The following is a 21,886-nucleotide window of genomic DNA, read 5'->3' as shown; positions in this document are numbered from 1 at the left end:
TATATATATATATATATATATATATATATATATATAGTTGTTTTAAGTTGCTGATCTCTTCATTTTAAATACATTTTAACAACCCTGCATTTTTACTCCTCGCCCCCTCACTACTACTGTTTTTGACGTCATATTTTACATCTTTTTGTTTTGTGTATCCCTTAACTTCCTATTGCAGATATAGATGATTTTATTACTTTTGTCTTTTAATCTTCTTACTAGCTTTGTATGTGGTGGATTTACTACCTTTACCAGATTCCAGACGCTCAGGCTCAGCGGCCATGGCTCACAGGCCCAGCCACTCCGTGGCATGTGGGATCTTCCCAGACTGGGGCACGAACCCATGTCCCCTGCATCGGCAGGCAGACTCTCAACCACTGCGCCACCAGGGAAGCCCCTCTTTACTGTTTCTTGTAAAGCTGGTGCTGAACTCTTTCTCCTTTTGCTTGTCTGTAAAACTTTTGATTTCTCCATCAAATCTGAAAGAAAGCCTTGCCAGGTACAGTATTCTTAGTTGTAGGTTTTCCCCTTTATCACTTTAAATATATCATGCCACTTCCTTCTGCCCTGCAGAGTTTCTGCTGAAAAGTCAGCTGATAGCCTTCTGAGAGTTCCCTTGTACATAACTCATTGCTTTTCCCTTGATGCTTTTTAATAATCTAGCCTCTGTCTTTAATTTTTGCTTTGCCATTTTAATTACAATGTACTTTGGTGTGGTCCTCTTTGGGTTGATCTTGTTTGGGACTCTCTGTGCTTCCTGGACCTGGATGTCTGTTTACATTCCCAGGCTAGGGAAGTTTTCAGCTATTATACCTTCAAATACGTTCTCTGCCCCTTTCTCTCTCTCTCTTCTCCTGGCACCACTATAAGGTGAACATTTCTATGTTTTATGTTGTCCTAGAGGTCTTGTAAACTGTCCTTATTTCTTTTCATTCTTTTTTCTTTTTTTTGTTCAGCTTCAGTGATTTCCACTACTCTTGTCCTCCAGCTCACTGATCCATTGCTCTGTATCATTTCATCTACTGTTGATTCCTTGTAGTGTATTTTTCGTTTCAATTATTATATTCTTCACCTCTGTTTGGTTCTTCTTTATATTTTCTAACTCTTTGCTATAAACCTCTGACTTCTCACTTTGTTCATCCATTCTTCTTCTGAGATCTTTGACCATTTTCACAAAAATTATTTTGAACTCTTTATCTGGTAGACTGCCTATCTAGCTCCACTTCACTTAGTTCTTCTGGAGTTTTATCTTGTTCCTTTGTCACTTCATTTTTCCTAAGTTGCTGTTTTTATCTCTATGTATCTGATAGCTTGGTTATGCTTCCTGACCTGGGAAAAGTGGCCTTTTATGAAGATGTTCTCTGAGTCCCAGCAGAGCACTCCCTTCTCTCTGGTCACTATAGCTATGTGTTCTAGGGGTACCCCCTCTGTTGGCTGCATGGGTACTTCTGTTGTGGTTGGCTGTGGGTGGCTGCTGTCAGTCTGGCTGGTTGCTAGGCCCTGCTTTGTGTGGAAGCTGATGGCCACTCTTTGGTGGGGCCAAGTTGTGGAAGCCCGGGGAGGGGGCCAGGTTCCCTGGGCTAGTGCTGGCTCACTGGTGAGCAGAACCAGGTTCTGGGGTGGGTGGTTGCAGGGTTAGGGTTCCCAGGGCTAGTGTTGGCCTGCTGGTGGGTGGGGCTGGATCCTGACATCACTGGCTATGGGTTCTGTGGTGTCCCAAAGCTGGTGCTTGCCTGCTGGTGAGTGGGGCTGGATCCTGGGGCAGAGTCAATGTAACAAAACAGAAAAAGACTCAAAGATATACAGAACAAACTAGTAGTTACCAGTGGGGAGAGGGAAAGGTGGAGGGGAAAAATCGATTTAGAAGATTAAGTAGTACAAACTAGTATGTATAAAATAAATAAGCTACAAAGATATATTATATAGCATATGGAATATAGCCAATATTTTATAATAACTTCAAATGGAGTATAGTCTCTAAAAATTTTGAATCACTGTCTTGTACATCTGAAACTAATATAATATTATAAATCAAATACAACTCAATTAAAAAGAAAATAGAGGGTCTTCCCTAGTGGGGCAGTGGTTAAAAATCCACCTGCTAATGCAGGGGACACGGGTTTGATTCCTGGTCTGGGAAGATCCCACATGCCATGGAGCAACTAAGCCCGTGAGCCACAACTACTGAAGCCCGTGCACTTAGAGCTCATGCTCTACAACAAGAGAAGCCACTGCAATGAGAAGCCCGTGCACCACAACGAAGAGCAGCCCCTACTCACTGCAACTAGAGAATGCCTGTGCACAGCAATGAAGACCCAACACAGCCAAAAAATAAATTAATTTTAAAAAAGAAAAAGTTTAAAAAATTAAGAAAAAAAAGATCTGCTTTTTAATTATTAGAAAATAATAAATGACAATGACATTAATATATGGTAGGAAACTCACTATTTTGGTTTCTATGACTATGGTGACTATCAGCCAGGCTAACATGTGGAGGAAATGACTGAGCCCATCCCCAGAAATCACTTGCCTTGGTTGACTTTCACATATTTACCCAAGTGAGTATATGAATATGCAATTACACATACACTGCAATCAGAGTGATACTTCAAAATACATATTTGATCATGTCATTCCACTGCTTTAAAAAACTTCCATTACTTCTCACTTCTTATAGGATAATATTCAAAATCTTAAACTAAGACTAAAACATCACAGTCCATTCTTGTTTCTACTGCCTCGCTCTGGGACACTTTCCACCTAGCTTCCTGACCTCCAGATATCAGAGCCTTCTTTCCCATCCATTAGGATACCACTGTTCTTGGAGTCTTTGCAGAGATTATTTCCTTGCCTGGAATGCTGTTGATCTCTTCTTTTTTGCCTTCTTAACTTCTACTGTCCTTCAGAAATTAGCAGCAAGGTCATTTACTCAAGTTGTCCTTCACTGATTTCCCAGTCCTTCTGATATAACAGTTCTCTATATTTTCCTTGATATTGTTATTCATAGTAAGTACTATATTTTTGTGTGATTACTTGACAAATGTTTATCTCTCTAACTCATCTGCAAGCTGCATAAGCAGAGACTTCATTTCTTTTTTGCTTACCATGGTACCTCTAATGTTATTTACTATACCTAGTATGTATTAGGCATATAGTTATTTGTGGTATAAATAAATATATGAACAAATATAGGAATATCTCAGAATACTGAAAGAAATGATGAGACTTTATTATGTGAGTCAATTTTTTTTATGTCCAGACACGTGGATAATTAAGTACATTTTACATGCAATATATTTTATCAGTGAAATAATATACAGTGGTGATAATGCAGCTCAGGTCCCCTGGGAAGTGGACCTAAGATAGAAATGTGCATGCAGGAAGTTTATTTATTGGGAATTGCTATCTGGATGAGGACCTGTGGGAGTGGAGAATGAAGCAGGATGGACAGAGGGAGAAGTTGAACTCTTGTCAATTCCAACAAATATCTCAGATTATCCCTCCAGGGACCTCTGAAGTTGGGATGGCCCCTCAAAGATATCTTGAATTTAGGCAAGTGCTAAACCTTTATGGTCCCACATCAATCAGTTATTAGATGTGCATTACCCGAGGAAGAGGAATGACCCTTAAGTGAATAGCTCTCTTTAGCCAGGGGCAATTTCCGAAGAGGAGTGACTCAGCAAAGTCACTCTTCTGCCAACACGCCCAGCAGCTGTGAGAATGAGTACCTTAGTCTTAACTTGCAGGGAAGGGTGGGAACCTGTGAGGCACATCAGACATCCACTGCAGTTGACCAAAAGAAACACTGAATAATTTCAGTAAGGTTCTGTCTCAATCCCAAATATAAACACACTTGAAACTATGAAAGAGTAAAATCTCAGCAAGAAAACCAAGAGACAGCTATTAACTGCCAGCTGCTGGGATTATGGTAAGTTTTGATTGTGAGAGAGAAGCAACAAGCCTGAGAAAAAGGCCTCGAGGTAATGACAGAAATTCAGGGAATATTCATTCCAGAGGATATTTTTCCCCTAGTTTAAGTCGGCTAAGTCTATAAACCTCCAACTCACACTGCATTTTACCCCAAATCATTCATAGTCAACCATACCCCAATGGTGTATTTCTGGAATATGAACATTGGAGAACATATCTTTAAACATTTAACGTGTCACACTGCATGGTGTTTTGCAATGTACAAAATACTATCACATATTTTGTCATTTAACTCTCATAATAACCCCATTCATCATTTACTCAAAATCACTATGTGACAGTATGAGTTTTTGAACTAGTGGCTTAATTTTTGTGATGACAAGGACATTGTCTTTACTATACACTGAGGTATCACTAATGCCTATCTCAGGGCCTGAAACGATAGCATTCAAAAAGTAATCATTGAATAAATTTGTGACAGGAATTTATATTTTCTCTTTGTTATCTGTGATTTTTATGGCATTACATAATATATATGCATACATGTAGTACCCACATGTGCGTATGTGTGTGCACATGCAGGCTTATATAGGATACATGGCATACACTGCTGAATAAATTATACCATGTTTATTCCATAAAATAGGACAAATATATACGTTATTATCTTTTTGAGCAGGAATACTTGATATATTTGAGCCCAATTGATTTTTAGTCATTATCCTCTTTGTCAGTTTGGATAGGAGTTAATCTGGCCTTAGAAAATCAGATGGGGGAAAAAAGGTTTTATGCTAAATCAAAGGCTCTGACTTTTTGGAAGAAAATCATCTTCCAAAGAATGTTTTAAAAATTGCTTAATTCTAGACTAAAGAGGGGAAATAAAAGCATATGGAAATCTAAATTTTTATTGTGTTTCCAAAATCATGGTACTGAATAACTTTCCAGAAATGAAAGATGACTCATAAGCCTTCCTTCTGATTATGGTAATAATATTCATTTGTGTAATGTAAATTATTAGGCTGAGATGCATTTTGGTAAATCTGTACACTATTTGATATGCTGTCCCTCTAAAGCCTACAAAAAATTAATGTGGAACACCTGATATTTGACTGTGCTTCTAGACGGAGGGACAGCTTGACAAGTGCCATCATAACTTACAACTTTAAAAAAGTGTAGTGTGAATGCATTTGCAGTAAGCTTTAAACAACTTGGATTATTTACAGGTACAACTGTGTTTAATGTGGAATTTTAAAATATTACTAGATTCCATCACCGATCATGGAGTATATGTGTGGCATGTGAGCAATGTGATTATATGCCTTAATTAAATATCTCAGAATAGGATACATCTGTTTGGTGAGATTGAGAGGACGGTAAAATAACATTTAAATTTTCTATTTGATTATTGAGTATCACTGAAGAAGCTCTCACCTTTGGAAAGACAGCATATTTTGGGCTTTTATCCTCTATGGTGGCTTAGGAGAATAATAATCACATAAAATCAAAATGGAAATATAGTGTCTAACTCTTAAGGATAACTTGGACAACTAAAGTATGGATTGCTAACTGATAAGATTTGTATTAGTGTGCAGCCTAAAACAACACATAAATCCATATCTCTGGCGGTCAGGAAATTGACTATTGAAACTTTCTGGTTAAACTGGAGAAGGAATCATACATATTAAAATTATATATATCATATTATATACATATTATATGTGGATAAATGCACACATGTGTATATCTCTTTCTATCCTTCTAAATATGTGTATATGTATGTATGATATATGTATGCATATATAAAAAATATCTCCAAGAAAGAGGATATAGATGACTTTGGTGGTGAGTAAGGTATGGTCGTAGGATGATGAAGGAAATCAGACTTTGGAATTTTACTCCATGAAAAGAAAAGTAGTTAGTTTGACACATTTTAACTAGAAAACCATTGATAGATACTATGATTTTACTTCCCAGGAATAAGTGGAACATTGAGAAGAATATATGGTAAAGTGAAACTGTAAAGTAAAACTAAAGTTTCTAAAATGAATTGCTTACTGCATAAACTAACTTTAGGATTTACTGAGTTCATTCAGTCACCTAGTATTCCTGGTCCCATGTTTCAGTCCCGGTCTAGACACTTAATATTCAGTAGGCTACCAAGCCAGATGTGGACCCTCCCTTCCTGGTGCTTACATTCTAAATAGAAGACAGATATTAAACAAATCACACTCAAATAAATATGCAAATAAAATCTGACAGGGCTATGGAGACAAAAATAGGGTGCCCTGAAAGAGAACAACAGAGACAGGGTGGGTCTAATTTTGTTGGTGGTGGGGATAAGTCAGGGAAGGTTTCTCTGAAACCTAAAGTACAAGTAGAATGGAGGACATGTGTAAAGGGAGAAAAGTGGTTGGAGAATGGGAAGATTACTTTGCGGCTGGAACATAATGACTCATGGCAAGAGTAGCCCTACGTGAGGTTGGAGAAGAGGGGAAGAGCAGGTTATTCACAGGTCACTATGGGTTTGTATTTTATTCTGAATACAGTGGGAACCACTGAAAGATTTATGCTCTGTGTGTGTGTGTGATGAGCCAATCGATACTTTTTAAAGCTCAATCTGGAGGGAAGAGGGGTAAGAGTAGAAGCTGCAATACCAGCAGCTTGGATCTTGGTGGATGCAGTGAAGAAGGAGAAATGAAGAAATGTTCCAAGATGTATTTAGGAGGTTGAATCCTGAGAGCTTGGGATGCATTAAATGTGGGAGAAAAGGGGAGTCAAGAATAGTTCAAGGTGGGCTTCCCTGGTGGCGCAGTGGTTGGGAGTCCGCCTGCTGATGCGGGGGACGCGCATTTGTGCCCCGGTCCGGGAGGATCCCACATGCCGCGGAGCTGCTGGGCCCGTGGGCCATGGCCGCTGGGCCTGCGCGTCCGGAGCCTGTGCTCCGTGGAGGTGGGGGCCGCAGCAGTGAGAGGCCCGCGTACCACAAAAAAAAAAAAAAAAAAAAAAAAAAAGAATAGTCCAAGGTTTCTATGTAACTTTCTACTTTCTCTTAATATACTATTAGATTTAAGAAAAATGTATCCAGCCTCTATCCAGGTTCTGAACGGTAATCTGATGGTTTGTTTAAAGTAGTCTTCCCAACCACTCAAGATAGTGAACACTCACACCCCAGTCATTCTGTTCTAGTCCTCTAATCTTCCAAGCTGGCATCTCAGTCTCCTATTAGTTTGCTCACTTCCTTACTCTGAGTAGAATTTCCATGAGACTGATGTGTCTTCTTGAAGACTATGGGCAGAGCACCTAACACAGTGTTTGGTAATTGAAAATGTTTAACTAAATATCTGTTGAATGAATGAAAATGTTTAATAAATATTTGTTGAAAGAATAATGATAAAGAGGAAATACTAGAATCCAAGGTGCTCATTATCTAGCCAAGAGGACTAAGAAGTGTGATAAAAGCCTTAACAGAAGTAAGCAGGACGAGTTACAGGAGAAGAGAGGACGATGGAGGGAGAAAGGAGGGACGTCTGGAGTACAGATACACTCAAAGATGAGGAGAATATTTTCTGGATTGAGACTGTCTCTAAATGAAATCGTTCCCCTCTCCCCAGCAAGCTCTAGAACAAAACATAAAGAACAATTCTTCAAAAGAGCTTCACATTTTAGAACAATTTTTTAAAATAGACATTAGAACGTACTGCACTGCAAAAACACAACCTTGATTTTGTACCACCTACAGGACTTGCTACTTGCAGCTTCTGTCTGTAGAAATTTTTGCTCACTTCCATCCCGGGCCCCCTTTCTCTTCGCCCCTGCCCCCAGGGATTGTCAATTCTCAGAAGACCACTGACCTTGCCTGCTCCCGCCTATTTGTTGGATGGCCGGAGGAACATTTACTACTATCTTATCCCTGAGGAATTCTGAGGATGCAGCTGCCCATGAGACAATGTTTCTGCACCTTGCAGGGCTCCTGCGGAAGGAGAGAAAAGGAGTAATTAGTTACTTAGAGCGCCGACTGTTTTTACCTTGAATCACATCTTGCCCCTACGTACCTAGCTCAGCCTTTAACAGTTTACAGAGCAAAGGCCAGTCCCCAGAGCTAGCGCTCTCCCCCTCCCTTCTTTCCGAGAGCAGAAGGATCCTTCTGTTTTCCATTTCCACAGGCGCTCGGGCAAGCTGTTGCTTTGGTCTCTGGCTGGAGCCTGAGGACGCGGGTTGGGTTCGTCTGTAGGAGACTCCAGGCTGTGGGCAACGCCATGGCCTCTGTGCTAAGCAAGGACGTGGTGGACATCGAGGTACCGACTGCGCGCGGGCTCGTCTAGGGAGGGAGGGGGACGCAGCTGGCGGGTGCCCGGAAGGCCGCCGCGGCCGCCGCAGGGCCGGGGAAAGTGGGAGAGGCGGGAAACTTTGCCTCCGCGGGAGGCCTTGGGGGGAGGCGGAGGAGCGAGGAGCCAGAGACCCGTGTGGGCTGGCAGGGAGGGAAGTGGGGTGCCCGCGACGGTAGGGGTGTTCTTTGGCTTGGGACCTGGCTGTTTACTTCGGAGTGGGGGTTAAAGAAGTCTCTGAGTGGCAGTGACTGAAGAACCACGAGTGTTCGAGAGAGATGGATTTTCTCAAAGGAGCGCTCATTTCTCACGCAGTCTATCCCGCACCTTCCCCTTTGCCCCTGTAAGCGTTTCGCGTTTCCGGACACTTCCAGTCAGCTGCCCCACCTCCAGTCGCGGAATAATGCATATTTGCAAAGTATAGAAATAAAGATCTGTGTGTCAGCTATAGCAGCCCTTGCTAGCCTTAGTATTGCTTATGAAAATAACATAGAGAAGAATGGGATAAGGTATTGAAAATATGAAAAATACAGTGCCTTCAGAAATACAAAATAAACTGTATTTTCCTCTCGTCAACAGTTTTTGACTCTCTCTTGCACTCTCTTTCTGTAAAAATGTCATCTTTCTTCCTGTGAATAAAGTCCTCCCTGAAAAACATGACCATTTCCTTTGACTTCTCCCTAAGACCTTTATGTATGCGATGAGACAGATATAATAACAAACAGTGATTTTAGACGTACTAACCCAATTTCAGCACTTTTGAGCTAAAATAAACTGCTTTGTAGTTTTTTGTTGTGTTTTGTTTGGGGCTTTTTAAAATTTGAGTCTCCTATGCTGGTAAAACGTGTGTATGTGCACGCCTATGTTTTAATGAAAAAATTTTCCTTTCCTCAGTCCTTTCAGTGGCTTAAGTAAAATTTTAAAACCACCTGTTTGCAGAAGAGCTGCTTTTTGCCATTGTGTTGCCTCTGTGTTCTCTCTGTCAGTGATTGAAGGAACTTTGTGTTCTGTTTGGGGGATGATAGTGTTTTCTCCAGATTCCATACATTGGTTTGAAAAATCCACTGTAGTAATAAGAACCAAAGTATATTATGTGGACATGTCTACTTAATTTACTTGTAGTTTCTCTTGTGGATAGTTTACTTTTTCATATTGATCAATATGATATATTTAACCCAATGTTTATTCATGCACAGGGTAAAAGATACTTGACTTATGTCATTGTCCTTTTTGGTCCTTGTTACTTTGACTTCACCAAATGCCCCCTCTGCCCCGCCCCGCCTTTTGAAGCTAAGTCAAATAGTATGTTTCTGACAGTATTAGGTAGTAGTGATGTACTGATTTCAGAGATAAGAATGTCAGAGGGCAGATGGCTTTTGGCTTTTGAATTTATCTATCTCTTTCGCAGTTGTCCATGAAATCAGTTCATAACCATATTACACTAAGGAAAAAGATGCCAGTGAAACATTAACGACCAGCTTAATTTCATGAATTGTTTCAACTAAGACCATTTAAGAAGGTCAAACCCTCACATTTACTCCCCTTAATCTAAGCTTAGTTGGCCCAATATTACTTGATATAGAATAGTGGCATTCAAGCTTTTTCACCTTTTATGTAGTTCATATATGCACCACACTTTAATCAGTAACATCTTTCATCATGCATGGGAATTTTCTTTTCCCTCAAAGTAATATGCACGATTCAGGAGCTAGAGTACCATGAAAGGGTGTGAAATTAATCATTAAAATATAATGCAGTGAGGAAAAATACATTAAATTTAGAGGAACACATCCAAGCATAGATGTCTCAGGTGATCCTATTGACTCACCAAAGCTCATTTTTTTTTTTTTGGAAGAGTCAAAATGAATTATGAAGGCTCAATTTTCTATCAAATTTGAATGTATACATTGGATTTGCCTTTTTTGAATGAATTCTTTAAAATCATTGTCTAGAGGTTGCTCTGCTTGTGACCATTGCCTTGTCTCAAATATGTGGAGAAGCATGTAATCTTTAAAAAAAATTATCAGTATAAAACAGTAAGTGTTCAGTTGATCAATGTGAAAAGAACAGAAGGTGATGGTGACAACCCGCTATAATAGTGACTAAATTTTCTCCTTAAGCTACCTATAGAACCTCAGGTTTCAGTGAAGCAGCCAAGAAATATTTTTGTTTCTGGGGAAAAAAGTTACTGAGGCTTACAAAGTTGTTTTGTGTGCTCACTCCATATGTCTAGCCTCAATCCAATAGTGCATCAGGGTTTGAAGGGTTGGGAGCATAAAAAACAGTCAGAAGGTCACCAGACTCCAAAACTGAAATATCCCTGGGCCGGCAGATAGGCATAGCAAGGATGCATTAGTAGGTAATAGATACTAGGCAATAGAATCTAGCTCATATACTAAAAATTATTGTAATTGTAGTAATGGTAGCAGATGTATGAGAAGTCAGACATTTTTCCAGACCTATTAATGTGGTTCAGGGCCTGGGATCTGGAGCAAACTGCCTGTGGTTGAGGTCTATGTCTACCCCTTTTTAGATAGGTGACGTTGTTTGGGTTACCTAGCTTCTCTGTGTCACATCTGCACAATCTGCTAAGTAAGGAAAATAATCATAGACAAGATAATAAACAAGATATAAAATAGACAAGATATAGACAAGATGTAAAATTAATAAATAAATGTCACAACTTCACATCTTGTTAGGAAAAGGACAAAACGTTAAAAAATAAAAATATAGAACAAATATCTTAGGAAAATCACTGCCTGTGAAATAACTACTATTTTAAAGTTCATTAATGGTAGCTATATACTTTTAAAAGCTATTTTGCTTTGTGGGCTTACTTTTTGGATTTAGCTAAATTTTGTCAAGACTGACTTTCAAATACAAATTCTCCTGAGAAGGTTTTAAGAAAGGTGAATATCAGACATTGATCACTTTCCCTGACCTCAACAATACCTTCACAATAATTCATTTAGTTTGAACTGACAACTGGTCTGTTGTCAATATCTGCACTTTTAAAAGCAAGTAAGAATGATTTTGGAAGAGTTCACTTTTGTTCAATGTCTTGTTCCCCTCCACTGACATGGGTAATTGAGAATTTACTGTAAAAGTATAGCAGAGTGAAAATGTATGCAGGTACAGTGAGCTTTTAATTAATTCTTTGGATATTAGTAATTTTGGTAAGTATTTATAGCTGAACTAAATTGCTGTCCACCCCTTTACTGTTTCCACAATCCCAAGTAAAGGTCTATTCTTAGAATTATCAGTTAATGATTCATAAGGGGTTATAAACTCATTTCAAATTTATGTTGAATAAAAAAATGATTTTAGTCCAATGTCCACAAAATCATAATGCTTTTAGAGTTAAATAGAAATGGTTTCTGAATTACCGATACTGTGACTTCTATTCATTTGAGAAGATAATCTAGAATTTTCTGTGTTAATTAAGAAAATAAGATAATAAAACGATGGCTTTGGGAAATGGCAGTATAATGGAAACAACTTGGAGAAAGTAAATTTTCAGGAGAATTTTGAAAACAGGCTTATGAATTGGTAGAGATGGCAAAAGATATTTCAGAATGCCCTTTACCATAACTGCTTTTGCCCCTGGGGAGGGAGGAGGTGCATAGATCCCGAAGGAGAGAATAAGGATTCAACTTTGCAGGAGTTATGGGTTATTTATTTATTTATTTAAACTTAAATGTTTTTTACTGCATCCATTTTTGTCTCCTTCCTTTTATTGATTGGGCACCACAAATCTCTGGGAATGCTATCTTGACTTGCCAAGGCTTTTAAAGCATTAAAAAAAATTTTTTTTTAAATTTGTTTTGTGAGTTTGAGTTGTTAAAAATGTGCTTGTTCTCCTTATTTTAAGCTGTCCCGTGGACAATACTTAATTTTATTTTAAAGTATTTCTCCTTTCTAAGGAATTTAGCTGGGTGGTAGAAATGTGTCTGATTATGTGATTTGGAAAGTTACTCCAAATTTGGAGAGTTATTCCAATGATAGCTCCTTGTAGTTTTAAGGTACTACACATTCCTGTAGTTGAGGATGGTTATGTATGTATTTCATTACAGTTTTAAAAAGAATTTTACCTCCTACGCATGAAGTAGATGGCTAGTTTCAGTGGTTTAATTAAAAACTGTGAGATTAATGACTAATGATGAATCTATCACTAGGGAGATTTTTAGATTGGATCTGCTTAATCTTAATCATAGCAGATAGTGTTGACTGATTGCTTAATTGTTAAAATGTGCTAAAATTCAATAGTCTCCTTTCTTACATTCTAGAAGGAAAACCCAGTTTTGGAAAGCTCTACATTTACAGTAAGGAATTAGTAAGAATACCAAGAAGATCTCTAGTCAGAATGCTGAGATAACTGGATGATCATTAAGCAATCATATCTTTCCTAAACTGTTGGAATACAGCATTTTACCAAACTCTGTATATAAACAAGCAACAACACAAGAGCTGAAAAACAGACCTTCCAATACGGTAAACATGTGTGGTCACTGTGGGAGAATTCTAGTAATTAGCATAAAGTTAAGTCAGAAAATTAGAAACACTAAAATTGAAGACAATGAGACTAAAAAAAATTGTCATGAAATAATGTGACAAAGGAACTGTAAGAGATTTGATATAGTCTAGGCTTCAGTGTGGCCAGAGAGATTGAAAAGTAGAATTGGCCAATTTGCTTTTCTGCCTCTTAGCTAAATGGACACAATGATATATAGGAGGAAGAAATCTTCAGTCCTTAAAACTGTAAGGAAAGTTCTGTGTCATTCATGTCCTGCCTTAATTAAAAAATATTTAATAAGGCATTCTAAGGTTATAAATTTATCTGTAATCAGGATTTTGATATTCAAATGTGACGTGTTTGCCTTCTGGACTTCATTTGCTCTTAATCCTCCATGTTAAGACAGAAGGTATTTTTTGGCCTCAAACATCAATAATGTGGGTGTTCACAGATATCCTGGAGCCAATTATACTACTGATAACTCTTAATAGGATTATGTCTTTCCTGTGGTTTATAATTATTACTGCTTCCATTGCTTTTAATTAGAATGTTGTACTAGTAGATAGGAAACATCTGTATTTAACTCAACATATAACTTCTTTCAGACTCTTCACCACACTTATCTATATATTGATGTTAGGAACTCATTATTTTTGTATAAAAATTTTTATTTTGTATTTCACAAAATCAAGCTTCATTTCATGGTTAGTTTGAAAAATAAACCAAAACAAACAAACAAACAAAAATTGTGTTAAAACTGTCCTGGGTTCAGATCCTGACACTATTATTTTTTTATTTGTGTGATTGTGGTCAGGTTGTTTCCTGGACTATCAGTCATTTCTTCCTCTGTCAGTTGGTTTTAATCTTAATTTATTTCATGCAATAAATTAAGGATTTAATTTATTAACTTTAAATAAATAAGGATTAATTAGAGTCATGTACATATAGTGCCTTAGACAGCATCTGTCACTTAAAATATGTGCTTTTTGAATGGTAGTAGTTATTGTAAATATTATTATTGCATATATCATCTGTGTTATGTAAATGTCATTTGGCTAGAATGTTGTTCAACTCCAAGAATTAACTAGTGGTATCAAAAGCTGTTAAAATATGTGAAGAAAGGGAGAGTTAATGAAGTTAAAAGAATTATGAGTGAGGCTTATTACAGATGAAAAAATTTTGCAGACATGACTTATGAGAAAATTCCTGAATTCTTTTGGTCAGTATTACCAGTGAGATGGGGGAGTTTTTAAAATTCAGGTCAAATTAAAGAGACCCTCTTCATTTTGAGTTTTATTTCTATTTAAAAAATACTTTTAATACCCACTGTATTACCAACCCTCTAGTGTAAGCTGCAGGAGATTCAAAGGAAGTATGTGGCACAGGCTTTGTCTATATAGGATTAGCCACATCTAAATCTCTGGGGAATAAGATTCAGATTCAGCATTGACTGTTCTCCTACCTTGTAACCCTTGCTGTTTTACTGCAGTGTACATATGGATTGATTTTTTTGGTGTTTTTCTGAGTGTTTTTGTGACTAGATCAGGCCCAAGCATTGGTGAAAATGGTTTCTTGGCATTCTCAATGATATGTAGAAGGGATTGGTGTTATCCTTTTCTGAAAAGAAATCCCTATACAATTATTTTAAGAAAAAGTGTCCAACTCCGTATCTCTTTGTGTAAACTGGACTAAACTTATAGTTTCTCTAAGTGAGCATATTAGCTTCAAAGAGAGTTTCTTTCTGGACTTCTAAGCATCCCTGCACACACTATATTTGTATTTATAACTTTTTGATTTCCTAGGAAGGAGGGAATTGGAGATAACCTATTTTGCACCAGGAAAAGGTAAAGTGTGCCCTTTCTAAAGGATGACTCAGATAATAAACTTTGTATACTAGGTTATGGTAATTTAATTTCTTTGAGGATTTCGGCTTGGTTGTGTAATAGCATTCTCACTATCTTCTACCTCTATCATAATAATTAAAGAGACAATCCGTGTCCCTACCTCCCAGGTGCTTGGAAATTGATATTATGAGTGCTTATGAATGTCCCCTTGAGGCACTCCTGGCTAGGCCACTTTGAAGAAAAATCTCTTCATCAATAATGAAGCCCTGAGGGCCACTTCTCAGGGGACCCACACAAAATTACATGTCAACTCCAGGCCTGATTTATACAGATGGTGCTCAAGGATGGAGCCTGACTGTACTTCTCCCTCCCCCAGTATTTTATTACCTACCACTCTCTGCTGATCCTCCCCATGCCCTTCCCCACCTTCACCTCTCTCCCAAAACTTCATCCTCCAGTTTTCAACTTGTTTTACCTACTCAAGATTGACTCATCTAAGTAGATCTGTTTGTTTAGTCTTTGTGAAATCCTTTGAATGATATTAAAAATTGACCATAGTAGCATGTTAAAACTTCAGAAATGTTAGTATGTTTAATTAAAGGCCATGAGGAAATCTTCAGCATAACAATAGAAGATAATGTGTATTTACTATATGTTAATTAAAATAAGTATCCTGGGATAGGGGCCAAGCCTGGGGATATTTTTGCTCCGTAAGTGAGATCCCTTGCTGTCTGACCTTGTGGAAATCATTCAACCACTGTGAAGAGTTTGCTGATTCCTCAATGAGTTTGCTATTGATCAGTCTTTTACGGATGGTTTGTGATACAATATGGCAATGGTGAAATCGTTTGGAAACGTGACCTGCTGGGTGATCATATTAAGGAAATGCAAGGTAGTGGTGTAGAGCTACTGTACTTTACGTGCTAGGTAGGATTAAGTGCACCATTTATACCAGCTATAAGGATTTGATATACTTATTCACCTGATTTTTAAACTTTCTTCATGCTTGCTTGCTTCCTTTTCTTTTTTAATCAAATGAATGAGTTAAGTCTAAATCTCTCCTGAGCACACAGAAAAAGTCCGATCCTTCTTTATATGGCTGGAGTTCTGTGAGGGTGATCTGGAATTAATAAATTCATATTTTTGTGTGTCTGTAGAGTGATGCTGTATTTAACTAGGAATTAAGACCAGAGATTCCAGAAAGGAATCAGTTTCTCCAATGTGCTTTTTGATTGATAACTGTCAATGGAAACTAGAGTACAGATAGTGGATTCCCAGCCCCACAGAAATTCAAGTTACCTTTCTCTGACTCTTTGCACCACAGTGTCCTCAAAGCTTTGGGAATCTTCTTCCAAATGTTCTTCCATGACAGATTTTGGGGAGTGCTGGTGAAAAGTTTGAAATCCTTGGTAATTCAAAGAAGAAAAAGTCATTCAATTCTCTTCACAGATCCCTAGGATTAAAGCATAACAACATTCACAGCAAAATACTCTTTATTGGGGGTTAACTTTCAATAATTAAAAAAAATTTCTCTAACTTAATTATTTTTCATGATCATTACAGAAGATTTAAAAGATGCAAAAAAAAAGTGAAAGGAAGATCCCAAACATACAGTCATACCACATGAAACAGTCATGCTGATAGTGATTTAGTATTTTCCTATACATGAGGTTTTTTTCCCTAAATAGTTTAATCACGTATAATATTCATTTAGGTATAGTTGATTTACAATATTGTATTAGTTTCAGGTGTATAACGTAGTGATTCAAAATTTTTATAGATTATACTCCATTTAAAGTTATTATAAAATGTTGGCTACATTCCCTGTGCTGTACAATATAACCTTGTAGCTTATTTATTTTACACGTAGTATTTTGTATCTCTTAATCCCCTACCCTTATCTTGCCCCTTTCTGATTCCTTCTCCCTACTGGTAACCACTAGTTCTCTGTATCAGTGAGTATGTTTCTTTTTTTGTTATTGTCATTCATTTGCTGTGTTTTACTTTTTGATTCCACATGTAAGTGATAACATACAGTACTTGTCTTTCTCTGACTTATTTCACTAAGCATGATACCCTCAAGGTCCATCCATGTCATTGCAAATGGAAAAATTGGCAAAATTTCATTCTCTGTTTTGGCTGAGTAATATTCCATTATATACATGCACGCACGCACACACACACGTGCGTGCGTGGCCCCACCCACCAGCAAGCAGGCTGCCTTAAGACCCCCTGAACCCACAGCCTCTCCTGGGCATGGCCCTGTCCATCAGAGGGCCTAAGACTTGATGCCACACACCAGGGAGCAGGCACTAGAAGTGGGACACCCCAGCGCCCTTCAACCAGAGACTCAAGGACCCAGCTCTTTCCCAGCTCTTTACTGGACACGTACTAGTTTCAGAACCCCCTGGGTCCCACCCTACCCACCAGTATGTGGACACCAGTCCCAGGTCAGTTGCACCTGACAGCCTGCTGTGGCAGGACCCAGCTCACTTACCAGCAGGCCACCACCAGCACTGGGACCCAGTGGGCCCTGAGCCCTCCTACCAGCAGGCTAACACCAGCTCCGAGAAACCTTGGGCCTCTCAGCCAGCCACCCCAGGGCTGGCCACTCACCAGTGGGTTAACACAAGCCTTGGGACACCCTGGGGCCCTGCAGTCAGAGACCCTGGGACTTGGCTGTGCCCAGCGGTGAGCTGGTACTAGCCCTGGGACCCCATGGGCCCTGGACCCACCTGCCAGTGTCCAGCACAAGCCTCAGGCCCTGCCAATCCTGGCCCCACCCACCAGCAGGCCAATATCAGTTCTGAGATATCTCCTCAGCCAGCTGCCCTGATTTCCAGCTTCACTCACCAGCACACCAGCACCAGGTCTGGGACACCCAGAAACCCACAGCCTGCTGTGTCAGAACTGGCACCACAAACTAGCAGACCGACACTAGATCCAGGAATCTTAGTGCTTCGTCCACCCACTCCAGAGCCCAGCTCTGCCTACCGAGCCAGTACTAGTCCCAGGACCCCCTGGGGTTCCACAGCCAGCTATCTTGTGACCCAGTGCTGCCAACCAGTAGCCAGCAGCCTCTGCACAAGGCAAGGCCTGGCAACCAACTGGGCGAAGGGCTGGCCACGCCTACCAGGCCATCCACAGTAGTCAGCCTGCCACAACAGAAGTACCCATGCAGCCTTCATAGAGGCACCACTAATGCATATAGCTCTGGTGATCAGAGGGGAGTATATTGCTGGGATGCATAAGGCATCTCCTACAGAAGGCCACTTTTCCTAGGTTAGGAAACATAACCAACCTACCAGATACATAGAAATAAATACAGCAACTTAGGCAAAGTGAGGCGACAGAGGAACATGTTCCAAACAAAGGAGCAACGTAAAACCCCAGAAGAAAAACTTAAATGAACAGATAGTCTTCCAGATAAAGAGTTCAAAGTAATGATTGTGAAGATGATCAAAGAACCTGAGAGAAGAATGGATGAACAAAGTGAGAAGTCAGAAGTTTATAACAAAGAGTTAGAAAATATAAAGAGGAACAAAATGGAGGTGAAGAATACAATAATTGAAATGAAAAATACACTAGAAGGAATCAACAGTAAATGAAATGATACAGAGGAACAAATCAGTGAGCTGGAAGACAGAGTAGTGGAAATCACTGAAGCTGAACAGAAAAAAGAAAAAAGAATGAAAAGAAATGAGGATAGTTTAAGAGACCTCTAGGACAACATCAAGCTCACTGATATTCCCATTTTAGTGGTCCCGGAAGAAGAGAGAAAGGGAAGAGAACATGTTTGAAGGTATCATAGGTGAAAACTTCCCTAGCCTGGGAAAGTAAACAGACATCCAGGTCCAGGAATCACAGAGTCCCAAATAGGATCAACCCAAAGAGGAACACATGAAGACACACTGTAATTAAAATGGCAAAAATTAAAGATAGAGAATATTAAAAGCAACGAGGGAAGAGCAACGAGTTATGTAGAAGGGAACTCCCATAGGCTATCAACTAACTTTTCTGCAGAAACTCTGCAGGCATAATATATTTAAAGTGATGAAGGGGAAAACCTACAACCAAGAATACTCTACCCAGCAAGGCTTTCATTCAGATTTGATGGAGAAATCAAAAGTTTTTACAGACAAGCAAAGGAAAAAGAGTTCAGCACCACCAAACCAGCTTTACAAGAAACGTAAAAGAGAGTTCTCTAAGGGAATAAGAAAAGGCCAAAATTAGAAACATGAAAATTATGAAAGGAAAAAGCTCATTGGGGAAGGCAAGTCCACCACATACAAAGCTAGTAAGAAGGTTAAAAGACAAAAGTAGTAAAATCATCTATATCTGCAATAGGCTACACAAAACAAAAAGATGTAAAATAGGATCTCAAAAACAGTAGTAGTGAGGGGATGGGGAGTAAAAATGCAGGGTCGTTAAAATGCATTTGAAATTAAGAGATCAGCAACTTAAAACATATATATATATATATACACACATATATATATATATATTGCTATATATAAACCTCATATTAACCACAGACCAAAAATCTATAATACATACATGCAAAAAAAAGAGAAGGAATCATATATGATTTTATATTTGCTTTTTTATCCTGTCAGAAGTATTTCCCTACATTCTTACTATTTAAAAGGCAGCATGATTCTCTGGGAGTGGAGATACCAAAGTTTATTGAAAACATTTATTATCAGACATTTGTTTTTAGTGTGGTTATTAAAAATAATGCTTCAACAAAATTCTTAAAATGTTGTAAATATACTTGAGAGGGTGGCTTTAATGATTTGTAGTGCATTTCAGTTCTGCCCTTCTAACCTACAATGATTCAACTGAATTAAGCATTTTTAAAAAGTATTTTTTAGATGGAAAAGTGTCTCATTATTGGGTACAAAGAAAGGACAAAATGGAATTGGAACCAATCACCCATTTGCCTCATCCTCCCACCACTGACACAAGGCTATGGAACACTCAGGCGTCTGGATGTCCTTTCCTTTGATGTGGATATGACTTGATTAGTATTCAGTCCTGATCTGATGCTTATTTCTAGATTGTGGCTTTACTGCCTGATGATGGTTCCTTATTTTTTCTGCCCTGGGAGAACAGGATGAGTAAGGTTGGGATTCAAGTTGTTATCTTGAATGAATAAATCTCAGGATGTGATTGCAAATGAATAAATGTAACACCAACTGCAGATGTCCCAACATGTGACCAAGGATGGAAACTTTTACATTGCAGCCCCACCTTTAAAAATCACTCTGTCAGGTCAGATTCTCAAAGGATTCTTTCACTTTAGGTCTTTACATCAGAAGAATGAGTTGTGTGTGTGTGTGTTTTTGTGTACACACAAGCACATGTATGTTTGCAATTTTTTCCTTTTTCTTTTCCTCATAGTACTTAGGAAGAGGAAAGGGGCAGTTAGTGTAACTACTTTTGCCTCAGCACAGTTTTCTCACATGACAAATTTAGTAAAGCAAAACTTTTTTTTTGTCTTAGATGTGTTAACCAAAATAACTTTTAAAAAAACATTTTCTTTTCTTTATTTTTCAAATTTTAATCTTTTGGCTGTGCCTCGTGGCATATGGGATCTTAATTCCCCGACCAGAGATCCAGCCTGTACCCCTGCGTTGGAAGCATGGAGTCTTAACCACTGGACCACTAGGGAAGACCCCAAATAACTTTGATTCATGCTTCATTTTAAAGCTAAAATTTGCTTGCAACCTGAACTCTGAACATTGGTATGCTTAAGCCTCTGTATTTTTTGAAAGAGATAAAAACATTTGTAGAAGAAAATTCTCATATGTTCATGAATATTACTGCCCAACACCCCTTCACGCCAAAGCTAGACAGTAATAAACAAAACTTTAAAATATTTTTATACATGTTTAAGATCACATTATCATGAAAGGATTCTAGAAGAGAAATTATCCACTGCAGGTATGACTATTTTAAGGATTTGAAATATTTTTGAGTTGTACAAATTCATATGGCTGCTATCAGTGTATGAATGTGTATGAAATGATACCCTTAAGGTTAATATTGATTTTTAATTTTTAAATAAACAATTTGATGAAAACTGTCTGATTCAATTTGCATTTATTTGAATATTGTAAGTTTGAACATTTTTCCACATTTTAAAATAGTTTGCATTTTCTTTTAAACAAATTATATTAACAGAATTTTAATGTAATAATAAGAGAAAATAAGAAATATAAATAAGAATAGTAGAAATATCACTGATTTTAAGAAAATTAAGTGCTAATGAATTACAAAATCAGAACAAAACTAATGCTATTTTGGAAACATACCATCCACTAAAACTACCCTCAGATAAATTCAGAAATGGCAATAGATCAGTAGACTGAACCTATTAAAATATTTATTGGTAATATGTAATGGATCATTATTATTTATTTTAATTGTAATGAAAGGGTAGCATGGATTAGTGATTAAGAGTATAGGCTCTGGAATGAGCGCTAGTGTTTGTATCCTAGCTCTGCCACTTACTAGTTTTTTTTTTTTTTTTTAAACATCTTTATTGGGGTATAATTGCTTTACAGACTTACTAGTTTTTGACCTTAGCAAATAACTTTTTTTGTTTGTTTCCTTGCCTGAAAAATCGGGGCAGTAATAGTACCTATATCATAAGATTGTTGTATGGTTGAAGGAAATAGTGCATATTCAGTACTACATATTTTTAATAGTTCTAACGTGTAGCAACTGTGTAATTAATGTCAGCTGTTAAAATATTAATAATGGGGGCTTCCCTGGTGGCGCAGTGGTTGAGAGTCCGCCTGCCGATCCAGGGGACGCGGGTTCGTGCCCCTGTCTGGGAGGATCCCACATGCCGCAGAGCGGCTGGGCCCGTGAGCCATGGCCGCTGAGCCTGCGCGTCCGGAGCCTGTGCTCCGCAACGGGAGAGGCCACAACAGTGAGAGGCCCGCGTACCGCAAAAAAAGAAAAAAAAAAAATTAATAATGGCTACTAATTATTGTTTTGACTCCAGTGGACTTTGTATCTCTGAAAATATGGTGTTTTGATATTTTAAAAACACAGAAATCTACTTTTTTTGTTTTGTCCCTTTAAAAATATTTATAAATTTCTTACTGTGTGCTAGGCACTTGTCTAAATTTCAGAAACACATCTGCAAACAAGACCAAAAAGATTTCTGCTTTCAATAAAATTGCACTACAGTAGGCGAGTAATAGACAGTAAAAAAAACTTTAAAATGTGTGGTTAGTTTTAGACAGTATGACGAGTTTTGG

At 38.2% G+C, this 21,886-nt stretch overlaps 1 protein-coding gene across 2 annotated transcripts in view; it reads left to right on the top strand.

Moving 5' to 3' along the window:
- The first annotated feature begins 8,082 nt into the window (after positions 1 to 8,082).
- DPYD (dihydropyrimidine dehydrogenase) overlaps positions 8,083 to 21,886 on the top strand; it is a 793,614-nt gene continuing 779,810 nt past the window's right edge. For both annotated transcript variants that reach the window (XM_024751225.1, XM_024751226.1), the window contains exon 1: positions 8,083 to 8,225. In XM_024751225.1, coding sequence (XP_024606993.1) covers positions 8,187 to 8,225 — 39 coding nt within the window. In that variant the 5' untranslated portion in view covers positions 8,083 to 8,186. The remainder of the gene's footprint in view (positions 8,226 to 21,886) is intronic.

This window comes from Neophocaena asiaeorientalis, unplaced genomic scaffold, assembly GCF_003031525.2.
Source record: "Neophocaena asiaeorientalis asiaeorientalis breed wild unplaced genomic scaffold, Neophocaena_asiaeorientalis_V1.1 scaffold147, whole genome shotgun sequence".
NCBI classification, from domain to species: Eukaryota; Metazoa; Chordata; class Mammalia; order Artiodactyla; family Phocoenidae; genus Neophocaena; species Neophocaena asiaeorientalis.
This window is presented reverse-complemented; position numbering and strand designations above follow the sequence as displayed.